General features: G+C 44.3%; 1 protein-coding gene across 4 annotated transcripts in view; it reads right to left on the bottom strand.

The window, feature by feature from the left end:
* The window catches only part of LOC145359298 (phosphatidylinositol 5-phosphate 4-kinase type-2 beta-like), a 116,703-nt gene that overhangs the window by 74,113 nt on the left and 22,674 nt on the right, over nt 1–19,916 (bottom strand). For all 4 annotated transcript variants that reach the window (XM_080213863.1, XM_080213864.1, XM_080213865.1 and 1 more), the window contains exon 3: nt 18,347–18,443. In XM_080213863.1, coding sequence (XP_080069989.1) covers nt 18,347–18,443 — 97 coding nt within the window. The remainder of the gene's footprint in view (nt 1–18,346; nt 18,444–19,916) is intronic.

Below are 19,916 nucleotides of genomic sequence, written 5' to 3'. Positions count from 1 at the left end.
GCAATTTTAGCAAGGCCAATCCATCTAATGTGCCCATCTTTCAACTGTGGGAGGAAACCAGAGCACCCAGAGAAAGCCCACAGGGAGAACTTTCAAACTGCACACAGACAGTCACCCAAGGCTGGAATCAAACCCAGGTCTCTGAGGCAGCAGTGCTATCCATTATACCACTGTGCTGTCCAGTTTTAATCATTCAACCACTGAAATCATGCTTGTCAATAACTGGGCTTTAAGCTCTGGAATGTCCTCCTTAAACTTTTCTGCTCTTTCCTCCTTTAACGCACACCTTAAAGCCCATCACATGGACCAAATCTTTGGTTCTTTGTTCTCATAACTTCTTATGTGGCTTGCTGTCAAATTTTGTTTGATAACCGGTACAGTGGCACAGTGGTTAGCACGGCTGCCTCACAGCTCCAGGAACCTGGGCTCGATTCCCAGCTTGGGTCACTGTCTTTATGTGAAGTTTGCACGTTCTCCCCATGTCTGTGTGGGTTTCCTCCAGGCGCTCCAGTTTCCTCCCACACTCGAAAGGCATGCAGATTAGGTACATGGCCATGTACAAATTGACCCTTAGTGTCCTGGGATGCATAGATTAGAGGGATTAGCGGAGTAAATGTGTGGGGTTACAGGGATAGAGCCAAGGTGGGATTGTTACCAGTGCATACGCAATGAGTCGACTGGCCTCCTTCTACACTGTGGGGATTCTATTATTCTATGAATCCTCCTGTTGAAGCACCTTAGACACTTTACAACATCAAAGGTGCCATATAAATGCAAGGTACTGTCGATATAGTCTGGGTGCCGTTGCAGCACCGTACTTGAAAGAGGCAGCAGATCAGCTGAGTCATCATTGACTGGAGCCAAGTCCATCCTGGTCTGTGTTTCTCATACAAGGGAGATTGTTTAAATACATTAGAGATAACATTTTGCAAGTCAAGGGTTTCAGTGATCAATAACTACAGGCAGTAATTGTCATTTTTAATGGAGTGAATCAAAGCCTTCCTAGTTACTGAACACACTCATAGTTAATGGGCGGCACAGCGACAAAGTGGTTAGCACTGCTGCCCCACAGAGCCAGGGACCCAGGTCCAATTCCCAGCTTTGTCTATGTGGAGTTTGCACATTCTCCCCATGTCTGCGTGGGTTTCCTCCAGGTGCTTCAGTTTCCCCCCACAAAGTCCAAAGACATGTTGGTCAGGTTGATTGGCCATACTAAATACTCCTTCAGTATACCTGAAGAGACATTGGAGTGTGGCAAATGGGGGATTTTCACAGTAATTTCATTGCAGTGTAAATGTAAGCCTACTTGTGACTAATAAACTTTACTTTAATAACCATTTAGTGCAACTGTTTACTCAAAGTGGAAGACTGCTCACAGAAAACAGTCCCAATTTAGACAGAGAGCTCCCCAAGGTTAGTACCAACAGCACAAGGTTGTAATAGTTGTTGTTAATTTTTTTGTTTTTCCTCTCTACTCCTCAACTTCCTTGCTGGACAATTCTGCTAAACACGTGCCTGGCACCTGCACAATTCATCATTCTCCACACCATTACAGACAGGAATGTCTGCAGGCTATTCCACTGCTGTGGGAATGGCAGCCAATCCAATCCAGCTCTCGCAATACAACCTCAGACATACACTTTTCACCAGTAGTCTGTGGGCTAAAGACCGGAGCTCTGAGTTGTTTCATGCTCTTAAAGGCAGCCATTTAACCTTTTACCCAATTAGCAAACCTTAACAAGTATTAAAATCTGGATAACCATTCTCCTTGGCCCTGCCTTTATTTCCCCCGTATCCAAAACTAAGTTCTCCCATCTCATGAGGGTGCTATTGTCATCCATGGCTCACTGGGTAGCTACCTTGTCCGAGTTAGAAGCTTAAACCTCACTCCAGAAGCTTAGCCACATCATATAGGCTGACACTGCATGACAGTATTGAGGGAGTGCTGCTTTCAAGCGAGCACCTCCAGGTGAGGAACTAAAGCGAGCTCCGATGTGCCCTCTCAGGTGGATGTTAAAGGTCCCGTGACACTATTTCAAAGAAGAGCAGGTAAATTATCCCTGGTGTCCCGAGCCATCACTTGTCTTTAAGCCAACATCACAAAAACAGGTTATCTGCTCACTGTCTCGTTGCCATTTGTGGGAGTTCGTTAAGCACAATTTTGGCTGCCACATTTCCTACAATCACAACAGCGACTAGACTTCTAAAGTACTTAACTGGCTGTAAATCACACTGGGATGGATATCCAGGGGCTGTGAAAGGCGCTTTGTAAATACGGAAAGTCTGCTTCTCTCATGCACTGAAGCTAGTTGACCTGAACATTTCCAGCGTTTTGTTTTTATTACGGTAATAAATCTACTCAAGTGGCAGCAACAGCTTCATGACTGCAATATTAACTCTAAACAATTTTCATAACATTGGTTCGAAACGTTTAACAAGAACTCGAAGCAAAAACTAATTCTGCCGGTCCTGTCGCCCCTCACTCCTCATTGTTTCCTCCATTTTCAGCTTTAATTATCTTATTCCTCGCCTAATATGCCCGTCCTCTACTTGATTTTTTTTTAAATAAACTAACCTTTAATCTTCACTCATTTCTCCTCATTTTCTACCCGATAACAATGACCTAAACCGGAGTTGGGAGTAACATTAAAAAAGGCATTTCTGACAAAGTTTCCTGGTCAAAGTGCCAACGTGTCTACTCTCTGCACAGATGTGGCCTGACCTGCTCAGTCTTTCAGGCAATTTTTTACTCATTATTAATAAAAGGGAGAGGCCATCACTGGCTTAAACCAAGGACCAAAAACCATATTTGAAATGATGGAGTTGCTGGCTTTGGACTGGGGTAGGCACAGTAAGTAGTCTCACAACACCCTGTAAAGACTTGATTGCCTGTTAAGACTCACATCCCAACCATTACCTTGTAATTGAGTTTGTGTCTTTATATAGTCCTGTTTGTGAACCAAACTCTTCACTCACCTGATGAAGGGGCAACGCTCCAAAAGCTTGTGCTACCAAGTGAACCTGTTGGACTTTAACCTGATGTTGTGGGACTTCTTACCATACTTGAAAGACAAAGTGAAAGTCAGAGAAGTTGGAAGCTTAACATAACTCTGTCCACAATCCCACGTCAACGTGTGCAAATACTTGAAGTGGGAACAGGTGAAAAACAACAAGCAAATTAATTTTGAAAACTCACTGGGTGTAAGTGACACCCGACAAACTCAACAGGCATGTCTCAATCAGTTAGATAAAAACAGACATCCTGGCCAAATGTGCATGCAATACATAAGACCATTGGGTAGTACGGTGGCATAGTGGTCAGTGATGCTGCCTCAAAGTGCCAGAAACCCAGGTTCAATTCCAGCCTTGGGTCGCTGTCTGCGTGGAGTTTGCACATTCTCCCTGTGTGTGTAGGGGTTTCCTCCCACAGTCTAAAGATGTGCAGATTATGTTGACTGGCCATGTAAATTGACCCTTAGTGTCAGGGGGATTAGCAGTGTAAATGTGTGTAGTTACGGTATAAGGCCTGGGTGGGATTGTGGTCAGGACAGACTTGATGGGCCGAAAGGCCTCATTCTGTACTGTTGGGATTCTATGATGCTATGATAAGGTATAGACGTCCACAAGATTATGAAGGGCATGGACAGAGTGGATAGTCAGAAGCTTTTTCTCAGGGTGGAACAGTCAACAACTAAGGGCATAGGTTTAAGGTGCGAGGGGAAAAGTTTAAAGGAGATATACGAGGCAAGGGTGGTGGGTGCATGAAACTCACTGCCAGAGGAGGTAGTGGAAGCAGATACAATACTGACTTTTAAGGGGTGTCTTGACAAATACATGAATAGGATGAGAATAGAGGGACATGGTCCCCAGAAGAGTAATGAGTTTTAGTTCAGATGGGCAGCATGGTCAGTGCAGGCTTAGAGGGCCAAAGGGCCTGTTCCTGCGCTGTACTTTTCTTTGTTGTATATAGAAGTAAAGTTACGCCATTTGACCCATCGAGTCTGCTCCGCCATTCAACCATGTCTGATATGTTTCTCAACCCCATTTTCTGCTTTTCCCCATAAATTTTGATCCCCTTACTAATCAAGAATTTTTCTCTGTTCTTATATACAATCAATTACCTGGTGGCCACAGCCTTCTGTGGCAATGAATTCCAGATTCACTACTCCTTATCTCAGTTTTAAAGCGTAGTGCTCTTACTCTGAGGCTGTGCCCTCAGAATCTAGTCTATCCTACTAATGGAAACATCTTCTCCACGTCCACTCTATCCAGGCCTTTCAGTATCCTGTAAGTAAATCCAGGTTGGATTTTAATGTATCAGTCCAAAACCAAAGATTCTCCCTCCCTCAAATACATTATGAATCACACACCAAATATAATCTTTCCCTGGATTCTACAGTTTTATGACTTTGAGGATGATGAGGTCATTAGACACACAATGCACTTTAGCCCCTGGGGAGAACTGCAAAACAAAATCAGCTATGGGGGTAACACAGTGACGGTGCCTCACTGCACCGGGGACCTGGGTTCATTTCTCGGTTTGGGTCACTGTCTGCGTGGAGTTTGCACGTTCTCCCCGTGTCTGCGTGGGTTTTCTCCGTACGCTCCAGTTTCCTCCCACTGTCCAAATGACGTGGTTAGGTGCATCAGCCATGTTAAATTCTCCCTCAGTGTACCCAAACAGGGACCGAAGCATGGCAATGGGGGGGGATTTTCACAGTAACTTCATTGCAGTGTTGATGTAAGCCTACTTGTGATACTAATATATAAACTTCACTTTACTTTTATGTAACTGTTTCTAGAGATCAATTTTTCGGGAAAAAAATAATGGAGCTTTTTTCATTGTACGTTTTACCACGTATGAGTTTTAGTAGCTTATAAACAGAGCCATGCATGGCTGTATCATGGGGAAGTTCAACTTGTAACATTGTGTTACAACACTCTCCCAACTTATGCTCTCAACTACTGCAAAGTGGAAACGAATGAGAACGCAGCCCTCACGAAACAGCGAGAAAAAACAAAAAGATACTCTGACCATGACACCCTCACACTCTGGAGCCGGGCCAGACAGTCAGAATGCGAACCATACACAGCTATGACAAACTGGCAATGATCCACAGTCATTCCACCAAACCAAATCCAACCTGGTTGCCTCAGATGGTACCCTGTTGACATCCTTTTACAGGTACCAAAATCAGCACCACCAACTGCCAGTGAAGTTGACAGATCGAGTCCACAATCTGCATCCACTGTACTGGTGGAGATGGAGACCCCACCTGCTATCAACGCCTCAAGTCCTGCAGCCACTGTGCCCACCCTATGCATGCTTGATGCCATGCACACTGTGGACAGCCACATTGTGTCCTGTTCCACTGTCAGTTTCCGTCTGGAATCAGTTCGAGATGACGCACTTTGAGTGCGCACTTGCTGATCTTAGTTATGTAACTTAGGTGGGTATCTCTCCCCTTCAATATAGTGGTTAGCATCACAGCACCAGGGACCTAGGTTCGATTCCAGCCTTGAGTCACTGTGTGGAGTCTGCATGTCCTCCCCATGTCTGCATGGGTTTTCTCTAGGGGCTCCAGATCCCTCCCACAGTACAGAGATGTGCAGGTTAGATGGATTGGCTGTGCTGAATTGACCCTTAGTGTCAGGGAGACTAGCAAGGGTACATGCATGGGGTTAGGGCCTGGGTGGCATTGTGATTGGTGCAGACCCAATGGGCCGAATGGCCTTCTTCTGCACTGTACGGGTTTTGTGATTCTATGATTCTGAAAATAACCCAGGCGCATCCCAAGCTCAGCCAATTGATGTCATTACACGCTCAGAATGGCTGAGTAGACCCAAGTCCCAAGCTCACGGACTATGTACTGACTTAGGGGTATACATGTGTCATTTTGTTTTTAAAACATGTCAGGGGAGAAGGAACAAGCTGGGACTTTGTGTCAGGTTTTGTGGCCCAAGCTCATGCTCTGTGTAATGTAAATATTTAATTTTGTGTTACTGCATTCAACATTGCCCTTTGCACGCGAGTATGGATTATGCCAACTAAAATGGGGAAGATGAGGAAAGCATTTTCATGGGTATATTTCATGGCCTTTACATGGGAAATGATGAGTCAGTAGTATGGGTGTTTTCACCAGTGTGAATGAAGATCTTATAATAATAAGCCTTTTAAGTTGCAGTCATTTGTCACCATTCCTACACAACCCAGCAACTTTACAAGAATCATAGATTTGTACAGCACTGAAAGAGGCCATTTAGCTTATCGAATCTGCCCTGGCCCTTTGGTAGATCTACATAATCAGTTCCATTCCTTGCTCGCTACTCATATTCCTGTAGTGCCTTCTCCTTCAAGCATTTATCTAACTGCCTCGCAAAGACCACCAACAAGTTTGTGTCCATCTCTCTATCAGGAGGTGTAATCTAAATCTTAAAAACACTTTGAGTAAAAATGTTTTCCCTCAAGTCATCTCTGGGCCCTTTGCTTCAAGCTGTGGTCTGTGATAATTGACCCTCTGGCCATTGGAAATAATTTCTCTTTAGTTACTGACCTAAAAGCAAAATATCACAGATGCTGGAAATCTGAAGCAAGAAACTCTTTAGTTCTTCTGTTTAAAGCCTTCATGATTTTAAATTATCAAATTGCCTCATAATCTTTTTTTGTTCTGAGAGGAACAACAAGTTTCCCCAATCTCACTTCCTTCTTTTGGTTGAAAGAAGTTCCATGGACAGAATTATAGAATCCCTACTGTGCAGAAGAGGCCATTCAGCCCATCGAGACAGCACCGACTCTCTAACAGAATATCTTACCCAATCCCCTGCCCTATCCCCGTAACCCTGATGTTTACCATGGTTGATCCAACTAATCTACACATCTTGGCACACTAGGAAGCAATTTAGCATGGTCAATCCGCCCAACTGCCGCATCTTTCAGACTGTGGGAAGGAAACCCATGCAGATATGGGGAGAACATGCAAACTCAACACAGACAAACAATCAATCAATCAAACCCAGATCCCTGGCGCTATGAAGCAGCTGTGCTAACCACTGAGCCGCTTCGTGTCACATTGGGTTACAAAGGGAGCTAGCAACTGGAAGCATGTTGAATTATGTGTTCTGCTAACCTTGGTTAGCAACGAATGAGGAAACCACTCTCCTCACAAGGAGATAACAAAAGAAAATAAAGACAATTGTCATGCGGTTCCTCTAGCAAACAACGACAGCAGCTGGCTCAGGCAATGGTTTTGTAGTAGACTGGTTGAAAATAGGCAGTATGACCCAAAGCAGCTAATGGAAGACAAGGCTGAAGTGTAACCAGTTGTGTACTGTAGCTGGAATCTCCTTCCATTTTAGTCACAGCTGCATTTCACTTCAGAAATGAATCAATTTCAGAACAGAACACTTGCTTCTAAAGTCAACTACACACCAAAGCTCTGGCATTCTAGTTATCCACACCTCAATTGTTCTGCTTTAAAAATGATATATTTATCTGATGCAGATAGATATACCAGGGGACACCAAGGCCCTGATTTTACCAGCAGGCCTCACCAAAATGGGGGCAGGCGAGGCTCGCAAAACACCATTCCCCGTTGGCCTTGGACACAATCCTACGAGCCTCGGGCGTCCTTGTCAGTAAACCAGGGCCCAAGACTCCTGCAGTCAGTGTGACAGGCAGAGAGTATCAGAGGGACGTGAAGCTCGTCACTGCATTGCAATCAATAGATACAAATTTCACAGCAGCCATGGAGCCAGTATGCCCATGTCCACCGCCAGCCCCCATCCATTGACTCTGCCTACACTTCCCGCTGCCTCGGTAAAGCAGTCAGCATAATTCAGGACCCCATGCACCCAGGACATTCTCTCTTCCACCTTCTTCCTTCGGGAAAAAGATACAAAAGTTTGAGGAGACATACCAACCAACTCAAGAACCGTTTCTTCCCTGCTGCTGTCAGACTTTTGAATGGACTCTCTTGCATTAAGTTGATCTTTCTCTACACCCTAGCTATGATTGTAACACTACATTCTGCACTCTCTCCTTTCCTTCTCTATGAACGGTATGTTTTGTTTGTATAGTGCACAAGGAACAATACTTTTCACTGTATGTTAATACATGTGACAATAATAAATCAAATCAAAATCCAATGTTATCTATCTTTCCCCATGTACAGATGGGCAGCCAGGATGAGGATTATGGAGGAAATGGGACCATGACAAACAAGTTGAGAGTTGTTGCTATCGTAAGATGGAGCACTACATAGAACATAGAACATTACAGCGCAGAACAGGCCCTTCGGCCCACGATGTTGCGCCGACCAGTTAAAAAACAATGACCCACTAACCTAAACCAATCCCTTTTCGTCCATAAACCTATCCACGGATCTCTTAAACGCCCCCAAACTAGGCGCATTTACAACTGCAGCAGGCAGGGCATTCCAATCCCTCACCACCCTCTGGGTAAAGAACCTACCCCTGACATCTGTCCTATAACTACCCCCCCTTAATTTAAAGTCATGCCCCCTCGTGCTAGCTTTCTTCATTAGAGGAAAAAGGCTATCACTGTCCACCCTATCTAAACCTCTAATCATCTTATATGTTTCAATAAGATCCCCTCTTAGCCGCCTTCTTTCCAGCGAAAACAACCCCAAATCCCTCAGTCTCTCCTCATAGGACCTCCCCTCCATACCAGGCAACATCCTGGTAAACCTCCTCTGCACCCTCTCCAAAGCCTCCACATCCTTCCTGTAATGTGGGGACCAGAACTGCACACAGTACTCCAAGTGCGGCCGCACCAGAGTTGTGTACAGTTGCAACATGACGCTGCGACTCCTAAATTCAATCCCCCTACCAATAAACGCCAAGACACCATATGCCCTCTTAACTACCTTATCTACTTGATTCCCAACTTTCAGGGATCTATGTACACATACACCTAGATCCCTCTGTTCATCCACACTATTCAGAGTCCTCCCGTTAGCCCTATACTCGACACATCTGTTATTCCTACCAAAGTGAATTACTTCACACTTCTCCGCATTAAACTCCATCCGGCCCAACTCTGCAACCTGTCTAAGTCTTCCTGCAAGCTATGACACCCTTCCTCACTATCTACCACACCTCCGACTTTGGTGTCATCAGCAAATTTACTAATCCACCCAACTATACCCTCATCCAGATCATTTATAAAAATTACAAACAGCAGTGGCCCCAAAACAGATCCCTGAGGCACACCACTCGTAACCGAACTCCATGACGAATATTTACCATCAACCACCACCCTCTGTCTCCTATCTGCTAGCCAATTCCTGATCCAATTTCCTAGATTACCCTCAATCCCATACATCTGCATTTTCTGCAAAAGCCTACCATGGTGAACCTTATCAAACGCCTTACTAAAATCCATATACACCATGTCAACTGCCTTATCCCCATCCACCTCTTTGGTCACTTTCTCAAAAAACTCAATGAGGTTAGTAAGGCACGACCTACCCGCCACAAAACCATGCTGACTATCTCCAATCAATTTATTACTCTCCAAATAACTATAAATCCTATCCCTAATAATTTTTTCTAAAACCTTGCCCACAACAGAAGTGAGACTCACCGGTCTGTAATTCCCGGGGAAGTCTCTGTTCCCCTTCTTAAACAATGGGACAACATTCGCTATCTTCCAATCATCCGGTACTATACCAGAGGCCAACGACGACCTGAAGATCAGAGCCAGAGGCTCTGCAATCACTTCTCGTGCCTCCCAGAGAATCCTAGGGTAAATCCCATCCGGACCAGGGGACTTATCTATTTTCAAACCCTCCAGAATATCCAGCACATCCTCCTTATCAACTGTAATACTGTCTATTCTACTCCCCTGCAACCCAGTGTCCTCCTCAGCTATATCCATGTCTCCCTGCGTGAACACCGAAGAGAAATATTGGTTCAATGCCTCTCCAATCTCCTCTGGTTCCACACACAACTGCCCTCTGCTGTCTATAACTGGCCTTAATCTTGCCCTAACCAACCTTCTGTTCTTAACATACCTATAGAACGCCTTAGGATTCTCCTTAAATCCTATCAGCCAAAGTCTTCTCATGTCCTCTTTTAGCCCTTCTTAGCTCACTCTTCAACTCCCTCCTGGTCAATCTAAAGCTTTCTAGTGCACTACCCAAGCCCTCAAGTCTCATCCGAACATAAGCCTCCTTTTTCTTTTTTTCTTTTTAACCAACCTCCTTCCTGAGTCCTGCATGGCCTCTGCCAGGAAGGTCTTAAGGCTTCTATTCATACGTTCCACCATTCCCAAACTTTGAGGGTGGTAGGGTATGTGAAATCTCTGTTTTATCCCCATCAGTTGGCATGTAGTTTTTAACTACCTTCCCGATAAAGTATGTGCCTTGATCGCAGTCTATTTGCAAAGGAACCCCCCATCTTGGGATTACTTCCTCAGCCAATATCCTTGTCACAGTCATGGCTGAACAATGTTTATTGGGGAACGCTTCTACCCATTTGGTGAATTGATTGATTATCGCCAAACATATGTTCTCCCCCGTGAGTGCGGGAGGGGCCCTGTGAAGTCAATTTGTAGATGTTCCCATGGACCCTTAGGGTGAGGCTGATGCTCCATCTTAACCTTTACAGTTTCCCTGGGTTAAACTGGGCACAGGTTGTGCACCGATGACAATACCAGGCAATATCCCCATTCCCTTCCACCACCACTCCTTTCCTATACTGGCTATCATGGCATCCCTTCCCATCATGATAATCCATGTTGTAACTGTATCAGAGTTTGCTGGATACATTCGGACACTAACACTTTATAATTTAACCTCCATATACCCCTCTCATCAGGCGTAGCTCCCTGAGCTTTCCACCTTGCACATTCTTCCCCAGGGGTGTCCTCATGTAGCTGTGAGATGTCCATCGGAGGTTCAATTTTAACCCAGGTGGCAGGCAGGGCTTGCACTTCTCCTGTTGCTAGGGCAGATGGTGCAGCCCTGTCAACCTCCTGGTTCCCCTTAAAAATATGCCACTCTGGACTTTGCTTGTCTGGTTGTTTTTGGTATGCCTTCACCTTCAACACTGCGGCTTCCGGTAGAAGCTCACTGGCCTCTGATAAGATTTCTATTATTTGGCCATGTCTAATTGGGCAGCCTCCCATTGTGATGAATCCCCTTCTTCCCAAATGTTCATATACTCATGTACAATCCCAAATACATATCTACTGTTGGTGTAAATATTGGCCCATTTCCCCACCACTTCAGTAAAAGCCTGGGTCAGGGCTACTAGCTCTGCCACTTGTGCTGACATTCTTCCTGCTTAGAACACTTGTAAGTCCGCGTTTAACACTGCCCATCCCGTTTGTGGTGATCTGTACATCAAAACAGCCTCTCCATAACAAGTTACTTCTGCTGCAAAATTCTATATTCTTGAGTATATAGGAACTCAGTTTCAAGAGAGCCATTCTTTAGAAATCATTCCATGTCCAGCTTTGATGACACAGCCATTTATTTGGACTTGAACTGTACCAGAATCTGGACCAGAAAAAAGATTGATCACCAAGGCTATTTATTTCAGGAGGCTTTTTCTATTCTGCTTTTACACTGTTTATATTTTTTTTTAAAAAGCAGCATTTGTTCAGCAGTTGACAAGCTCAATGCTCAGAGTCAAAAACTCAAATCAAACAACGCACAGAGCCTCTGCCCAAATGGCATTCATGCCTTCTCTCAGCCACACATAATTTCCTCTATAGTGACTGATGCTGAGATACAAATCACCCAGCGACAACGGTGAGCAGTCCTTGCTGCTAATTTAAATGATCACTCGTCACATGTGGATCAAGACATCAGAAGAATAACAAAGAACAGGAACAGGCCCTTTGGCCCACCAAGCCTGTGCTGACACATGATGCCTTTCTAGATTAAAGACCTTTTGCCTCTACATGGTCTGTAAACCTCTATTCCCCGCCTATTCATATATCTGTCAAGATGCCACTTAATCATTGCTATTGTGTCTGCTTCTACCACCTCCTCTGGCAATGCATTCCAGGCACTTACCACACTCTGTAAAAAACTTGCCTCTCATATCTCCTTTAATCTTTTTCTCTATTAGTGTAAAGCTACTTCAGCTAGTAATTGACATTTCTACCCTGGGAACAAGACTCTGACAATTCATTCTATCCATGCCTCTCATAATTTGATAAACTTCTATCAGGTTGTCCCTCAGCCTCCGACATTCAAGTGAAAACAAACCACGTTTGTCCAATCTCCCTTCATAGCTAATACACTAATACATCTAGAATCCCTGCAGTGCAGGAGGAGGCCATTTGGCCCATCAAGCATGGATTGACCACAATCCCACCTAAGCCCTATCCACTTAACCCTACGTATTTTCCCTGCTAGTTCCCCTGACACTAAGGGGCAATTTAGTATAATCAATCAACCTAACCCGCACATCTTTGGATTGTGGGAGGTAACCGGAGCACCCAGAGGAAACCCACGCAGACAGAGGGAGAATGTGCAAACTCCACACAAGACAGTAACCCGAGGCTGGAATTGAAGCTAGGGTCCTGGCACTGTGAAGTAGCAGTGCTAACCACTGTGCAACCATGCCACCTTCCAAACCAAGCAACTTCTTGGTACACCTTTTCTGTGCCCTCTCCAAAGGCTCTACATCCTTCTGATAGTTGATTGTGAACGTCCTGACAGACTACTACAACGAAATAGATTCCTACCCTCAGCAAGACTCCATTGTCTAACACAAACAGTTTGGACATACTGGAAACAAGAGCGCAGGATGCTTTTTAACTGACTAATTCTCCCAGCATACAGGTCTACCGGATTGCACCAGTTGACCACAGGACAGGAGCAAGAGCCAGATAAGAATCAAACATGAAATCTCGTCTGTGCAGTTGGGAGTCCACATCAAGTGACAGCTTTACCTGTTAGTTCAGAAGTTTTCAAAACATTGCCTTGAGCATCAGTCCACAAAGGAATCCTACTTACATTTTTTTTAAGAATTTGCTCATTCGTGAATTTTGTGGGCTTACAGGTTTGGAAAAGGCAGCTCTGAGCATTGTTGCTCACTGACCAATATCAAGATGTTGCATAGAATTTATATCCCACAACGACAGCCCATTTGGCTTAGCTGATCTGTCCTCCTCATCTACTTCATTAACCTCACTAGCACATCCTTCTAGTCCTGTTACCCTCATGCTTGTCTAGCATCCTCTTAAATTCATCTGTGCTACTTGTCTCAGTTTCTCAGTGTGGTGGTGAGTCCCACATTCTAAGCATTCTCTGATAAAGAACTTCCTCCCAAATTCCCCATTGGATTTATTAGTGACTATCAAATTTTTATGCCCCTCCAGCTTTGGGTTCCACAACAAATAGAAACATCACTTCTATGGCTCGCCTTCTGAATCTGTTCTATTTGGAAAATGTAGAAATAAAAAATATAATTTGTATCAGTCAAAGAAAATTACAAAAAGCTATTGGATTGTTATTGAAACCAAACTAATTCATTAATACATCGTAGGCTGTCGAAACCCAGTGAGAGCCTTCATGGCCCTCTCAAACAAACCAGCAAAACATCTCAGTTACATCGGATCACTACTGAAGAATACCACACAGACAGTAGCTCAAGAAGATGGTTCACCATCACCTTCTCAAGGCACTAGGAGTAGGCAATAAATTCCCAGCAATAATGACATTCCTTGAATGAAGTGTAAGGAAAATTTAAAATTAAAAGGTGGAAAATGGATTTACACATTCTAGGGCAGACAACATGGGCACAAAGCCTTGGACCCTCATGCACTAAATACTGAAAGGTCTTCTTCGCCAAAAAGCAACTCGAATACCCACACATTCAACCCAACTCATGGATTAATCTCTCTTGTCATTTAATCTACCCCGTTTTCCATCCTCTGACTTTTGTTTCCTCGCACTCTACCGCTTTTCACTTGCTAAAACCCCGTTATGTCTCTAACTTTCCCCAATTCTGATGGAAAGTCATCAACCTGAAATATGGCTGGATTTTCTCACAGAGACAGAGGGTGAGGTGCATGCCTGCCAATGGCATAGTTTCAGAGAGGTGGTTTCTTGGGGGGGAGATCTGGTAGTTACCTGTCTGCTATCAGAGGATTGTCAAGTAAAACATCAATTGTTGGCATCTTTCCAGACAGCAGGCCTTGACGTGGCTGCATTCCACAGCTGGAAGCTGGTACATGCTGGCAACAGACTAGGAGAGGCAGGGGTGATTCCTTCACAGCAGAGCGGGACAGATGTGCTGAGTTTTGAAGGTTACAGCCACAACCATAGGCCATCCCATGGAAGGGCTACCCCTTTACACTGACAGTCTTGCAGCCGTGGCTACAATTTATTTTGTTGAATGTTCAATTCTTCAGATGGCACCTCCAAGTTAGGGGACCTCTTGTAGTCCCCCCAGCTCGTTTCAGCAATGCTCTTCTCTCTTGGTGGGGCTACCAAGACTCCAAAGCTGCCAGCCCTCTGATTGGGCCTCCATTAAGCGCACATCAGCTGTCCTTGATTGGACAGTGAGCTCGGGTGCAGCCAATTAAGATGCCACCTTCCAAAAGGTCACTAAGTCAGGATCTCTGCTGGCCAATATAGGGTCTGGGGGGCCCCCATCCAACCCCAATATTGAGGTCCCAAAAACTTCAGGAAAATCCAGCCGGCTGACTCTGTTTATTGCTCTGGAGATGTTTCTAGTCATTCTGAATATTTCCAGTATTTCATGACAGGTTAAACTGTCAGTCAATTTAGCCCTAACAAAAGTCGGTTAGTTTGTTGTTTCTGCTGTGGCCGCCTGGGGAAAATGACTTGGTGAAAAGTCTGACAACACCAGGTTTTAGTCCAACCTATTTATTTGATAATATACTCACAAGCTTTCAGGGGCTAACAAATAAAATAAAACCTTATTTGTCAATCAGAATAGCCATTGTAAAAATGGAAGAGTCACACTAGAGCAAAGAACGAGTATCCTTCAGAAAGTGATGTTGTGGAATCTTACTGCAGCTATTTTGGAGGAGCATTTATTTACCTCTGATCCAAGCTATGACAGACATCAAAAAGAAGAATAAAAGTAAGCAATTGCTCCACCCAAAAAAAATCAAGGTCCTACAACCATTACTAGTTTTACATATCATGTGAAAATGCTGAGTGTTTCCTCAATCTACACCTTCTGAAACCTTAAGGTGCCACTCTTAACATTCACAAGACCAAGGAGTGCATACCTCATCTTTTTGCATCACGCTGCCAACTATCAGTGCATTATGTGACACCAATGTCAGCACTCAGAATGGATCCACAGTCAAAGTTATTCTGTTCCATGCAGCCCTGTTGCATATTCTTCTTCTTCCTGCTTCTCCCATTTCTCTTCAGGCTGCCACAATACTGGCTTGATCACCCTCCTCCAGCACAGTGGCACAGTAACTAGCATGGCTGCCTCAGTGCCAGGGACCCGGGTTCGATTCTTGGCTTGGGTCACTGTCTGTATGGAGTTAGCATGTTCTCCCCGTGTTTGCGTGGGTTTCCTCCAGGTGCTCCGGTTTCCTCCCACACCCCAAAGGTGTACAGAGTTAGGCGGATTGGCCATGCTAAATTGCCACCTAGTGTCAGGGGGACTAGCTAGAATAAATGCACGGGATGGAACTTAGGTGGGATTGTCAGTGCAGACTCGATGGGCAGAATGGCCTCCTTCTGCACCGTAGAATTCTATGACCTCTATGGCTTCCTGTCAGTCACTGATTCCTCCTCTAATTTCACTGTGTTTAAGTCTCTTGCTATCGCAACTTTCCACCTGGGCTCTGACCTTTCTCTTCCCCTCCATCTTGGCAACCCATCTCCAACACACACACACCTCTCTCTCCAGATGACCAGATCATTGCAATCTCTACTCAGCTACTCTCTCTGATGCTTCCACAATCTACACTAACCTCCTGATGTGCTGGTTCTGATATAGTCCTTTCTCGTCATTCCACAGATCTATCTCAAGAACAGCATCTCATTAATATCAAGTTGATTTTCCTCTCTTCTTGATGTTGCCCAAGTTTCTGCACTAAATAACAAGGTAAGATGCTCACAACTGTCTTGTAGAACCTTCCATTCTGATTCAGCAACACTCCACAGGACTTCTTCCAAGTATTCCAGTGAGAGCTAATCCATTGCTTAATTTCCATATTTCCATCTTCTGCCACCAATGACCCGGAATACTTGAAACGACTCATCTTCTCTAGCTCTGTTGCAAATTCAATTGGATTAATTTGTACCATGTGTAACAATGATGTTCATTGATGCTCGTCACACTAACATAATCACTAAATTTGCAAAATCCACTGCTTGGGCTTTTTAGAATATACTGCCTAATAGAATTGGAGAAAGAAATTCGGTAATAGCTTTCAAGAGACAACCGGATAAATGCTTGAAGGGGAAGATATTGCAGGATATGGGGAAAGATAATGGGGGGCGGGGGGGCTAACTAAATTGTTCTTTCTAAGAGTCAGTGCAAACTAGATGGGCCAAATGACCTCCTTTAGTGCTGTGGCACGGTGTCACAGTGGTTAGCACTGCAGCCTCACAGCATCAGGAGTCCAGGTTTGACTCCTGGCTTGGGTCTCTGTCTGTGTGGAACCTGCATGCCCTCCCCTTGTCTGCGTGGGTTTCCTCCCACAGTCCAAAAGACATGCTGGTTAGGTGCACTGGCCATGCTAAATTCTCCCTCAGTGTACTCAAACAGGTGCTGGAGTGTGGCGACTAGAGGAGTTTCAGTGACTTCATTGCAGCGTTAACGTAACCTTTACTTGTGACTAATAAATAAACTTGTCTGTGATTCTACTCTTCGCTGTGAATATATCACACAATGTAGATCACCCTTTTTGTCACCACCTTCAGCAATGTTCAGGTCCTCTATCTGTCCAATTTTCTTCTCCTCCATTCCAAAGAAGTTGCCTCACACTGCAGTATGATATTACCGGCACTATCTACATGCCTGGACCTCTGCCCTGTGTGAGTCAGTGTTGACACTCATTCAAGTAGGTGGGGTTACTGGAGAGCAGATCCTAGCTGATGTTCCCCTGCCGATCCACCCTCCAGCTGAGATCAGTAAGTCAGTAACAGATGAGTGATCGAAACTGGGTTATTCCCAGCCACTGTGACTCAGACCCATCCTGGGCGGAACATTTAATTCACCGAACTTTACAGAGCTGGTGCTTTTCCATTCTTCTCAAGTTTAAGGCCTCTGAAACTCAAACTTTGCAATGGCCTAAAAGTTTCTTGCAACAAAATTTTAACTTGTAGGATGAACAAATTTCAACTGGGCTGACATTAAATACAATGCACAACAGTATAAGGCATGTCACTAAGTTACTTCCTGCATATACTGGCATCTCTTATTTGTCAGAAAAAACACCAGTCCCCTATGAGTAATCTGGTGGCTGGGTTTGCTGACACCGCAAAATATTGTTCCCCCTTCGGGATATTCCGTTTTAAAGTTGGCTGTATGTGAACACAATTCTAGTCACACTTACTTCCACACAAACATGAGCCCTAATCTGCATACTCACAAATCTTAATAACATTTTAATGTACAGCAGGACAAAGCAACCCACTTAATTGGCACCACATTCACAGTTGCTCAGTAAGCAGCAGCGTGTACTATCTACAAGATGCACTGCAGCAATTCACCAGGTATCCTTAGAGAGCAGCTTCCAAACCAACAACTACTACCATCTGGAAGGACAAGGGCAGCCAGTACATGAGAACACCACCACCTGCAAGTTCCCTTCCAAGCCACTCACCATCCTGACTTGAAAATATATTGCCGTTCCTTCGCAGTCGCTGGGTCAAAGTACTGGAATTCCCTCCCTAACGGCATTGTGGGTCAACCCACAGTAGGTGGACCGCAGCGATTCAAGAAGGCAGCTCACCATTGCCTTCTCAAGGGGCAACTAGGGTTGGGCCATAAATGCTGGCCAGCCAGTGACCCACAAATTAATTTAGAAAAAGGCCAACGCTGAGGAGAAAACAACAATCAAAATAAAACTGACCAAGTACTAAATATAAAAAAGGCAGATCAAAACCACAGAGTGCAACAATTTGGGCCCACCATAAAAAAAAATACAAAAATTAGAACTACCCCTAATAAAATGCACAGCCAACTGCAGTGCAAGGTACAACATTCCCCCTGACAGCAAGGGCTTTTACAGGAATGGGTTATCTTCGGTTTCTGCCTAACAATATTTAGTCAGTAGACAAACTCCAGAATCTATTGCTAAAATTAACAGGATCCTTTGTCCAAATTCAGTAGATACCCAAGCAGCAGGAAATGAAAAGAAACCAACCTGGTAGTCCTGATCATCAATGGAAAATCTCTCCCGCAGGTTTCTAAAAACCATCGGACAATATTCCTTAAATTTGAAACGGCTTGGAAGATTCTCCCTGTAAAATAAATAATGAACAGTTTCTTCAAAGAGAGACTTTTAGAATAGTTTACTGTTAATAAAACTCCAAATGCCTGTGAATCAATGTGATTTAAGGGATTTGTTTTCTCTCTTCCTTCTACTCTCCTTGTATAGAAGTCTAGCAAAACAGCGAATCGGAGAAACTTGGATAAATCTATCTTTATTGCTGTATTTCCTGAACTCTTCCCTACTCCCCTGCTAGGAACTATGATTTTATTATAATCTCCAAGAAATACTGGAATCGGGGGACAGAAAAGAAATAACAGAAGGGATTTGGTTCTTGAGTCAGTAATTATTTCTTAACTCCGTCTTATCCTGCTTTCACCCATGAGCACAATGACAATGTGGAATTATCAACAGCAGCTACTGCTACTGCCTCTCGGCCACCCTCAGCTGAGGCTTGTTTTATAACCTTGTGAACTAGCAGCACAGTTAGAGAATTAATGGTGTTTGTTTGCACTGGAAGTGACTAATATGCCAGTGGTTATCCTCCAAACAAGCCTTCTCACACCTTCAACATTATCTTTCAAGCTGTTTCTCCTTCATGGACATACCTAGCTTAAATGTACCTATGATCTTCGCCTTAATCATTTTCCACATGGTAGCAAGTTCTACATACTAAATGCTCCCTGGGTGGAGATCTTTCTCTTGAGATCCTTACTGGATTTATTAGTTACTATCTTATATTTATCTCCTCTAATTTTGAACCGCCCACAAATGGAAATATCTTAGGATCCTGACGGTGCAGAAGGAGGCCATTCGGCCCTTGAGTCGGCACTGACAACAATCCCACCCAGGCCCTATCCCTGTAATCCTACATATTTACCCTATTAGTCCTCCTGACACTAAGGGCAATTTAGCATGGCCAATCCACCTAACCCGCACATCTTTGGACTGTGGGAGGAAACCAGAGCAGACATGGGGAGAACCTGCAAACTCCACACAGACAGTGACCCGGGTCCCTAGTGCTGAGAGGCAGCGGTGCTAACCACTGTGCCACCTTTTCTGCATCCAACATATCAAACCCCTTCATAACTTTGACAGGAAGAAGATACAAAAGTCTGAAGTCACGTACCAACCAACTCAAGAACAGCTTCTTTCCTGCTGCCGTCAGGCTTTTGATTGGACTTACCCTGCATTAAGTTGATCTTTCTCTACACCTTAGCTTTGAATGTAACACTACGTTCTGCACTGTCTCATTTCCTTCTCTCTGAACGGTATGTTTTGTCTGGATAGCACGCAAGAATCAATACTTTTCACTGTATGTTAATACGTGTGATAGTAATAAATCCAATCAAATCAACTTTAAATATCTCTAATAGTCACCTCTCAGGTTTTCCCTCTTCAGGAGAGGAGAATCCCAGCTCCCAAAGACAAGCACTGGATGTTGTTAAAACTCCAACAAAGTTCAGATTGAAATTTAAGCAAATTGGCTCGTGGGCACAATGCA

The sequence above is a fragment of the Carcharhinus amblyrhynchos genome, chromosome 27 (assembly GCF_965287045.1).
Source record: "Carcharhinus amblyrhynchos chromosome 27, sCarAmb.v2.hapA, whole genome shotgun sequence".
Lineage (NCBI taxonomy): Eukaryota > Metazoa > Chordata > Chondrichthyes > Carcharhiniformes > Carcharhinidae > Carcharhinus > Carcharhinus amblyrhynchos.
The sequence above is the reverse complement of the archived record's forward strand: the minus strand, read 5'-3'. Positions and strand labels throughout refer to the sequence as shown.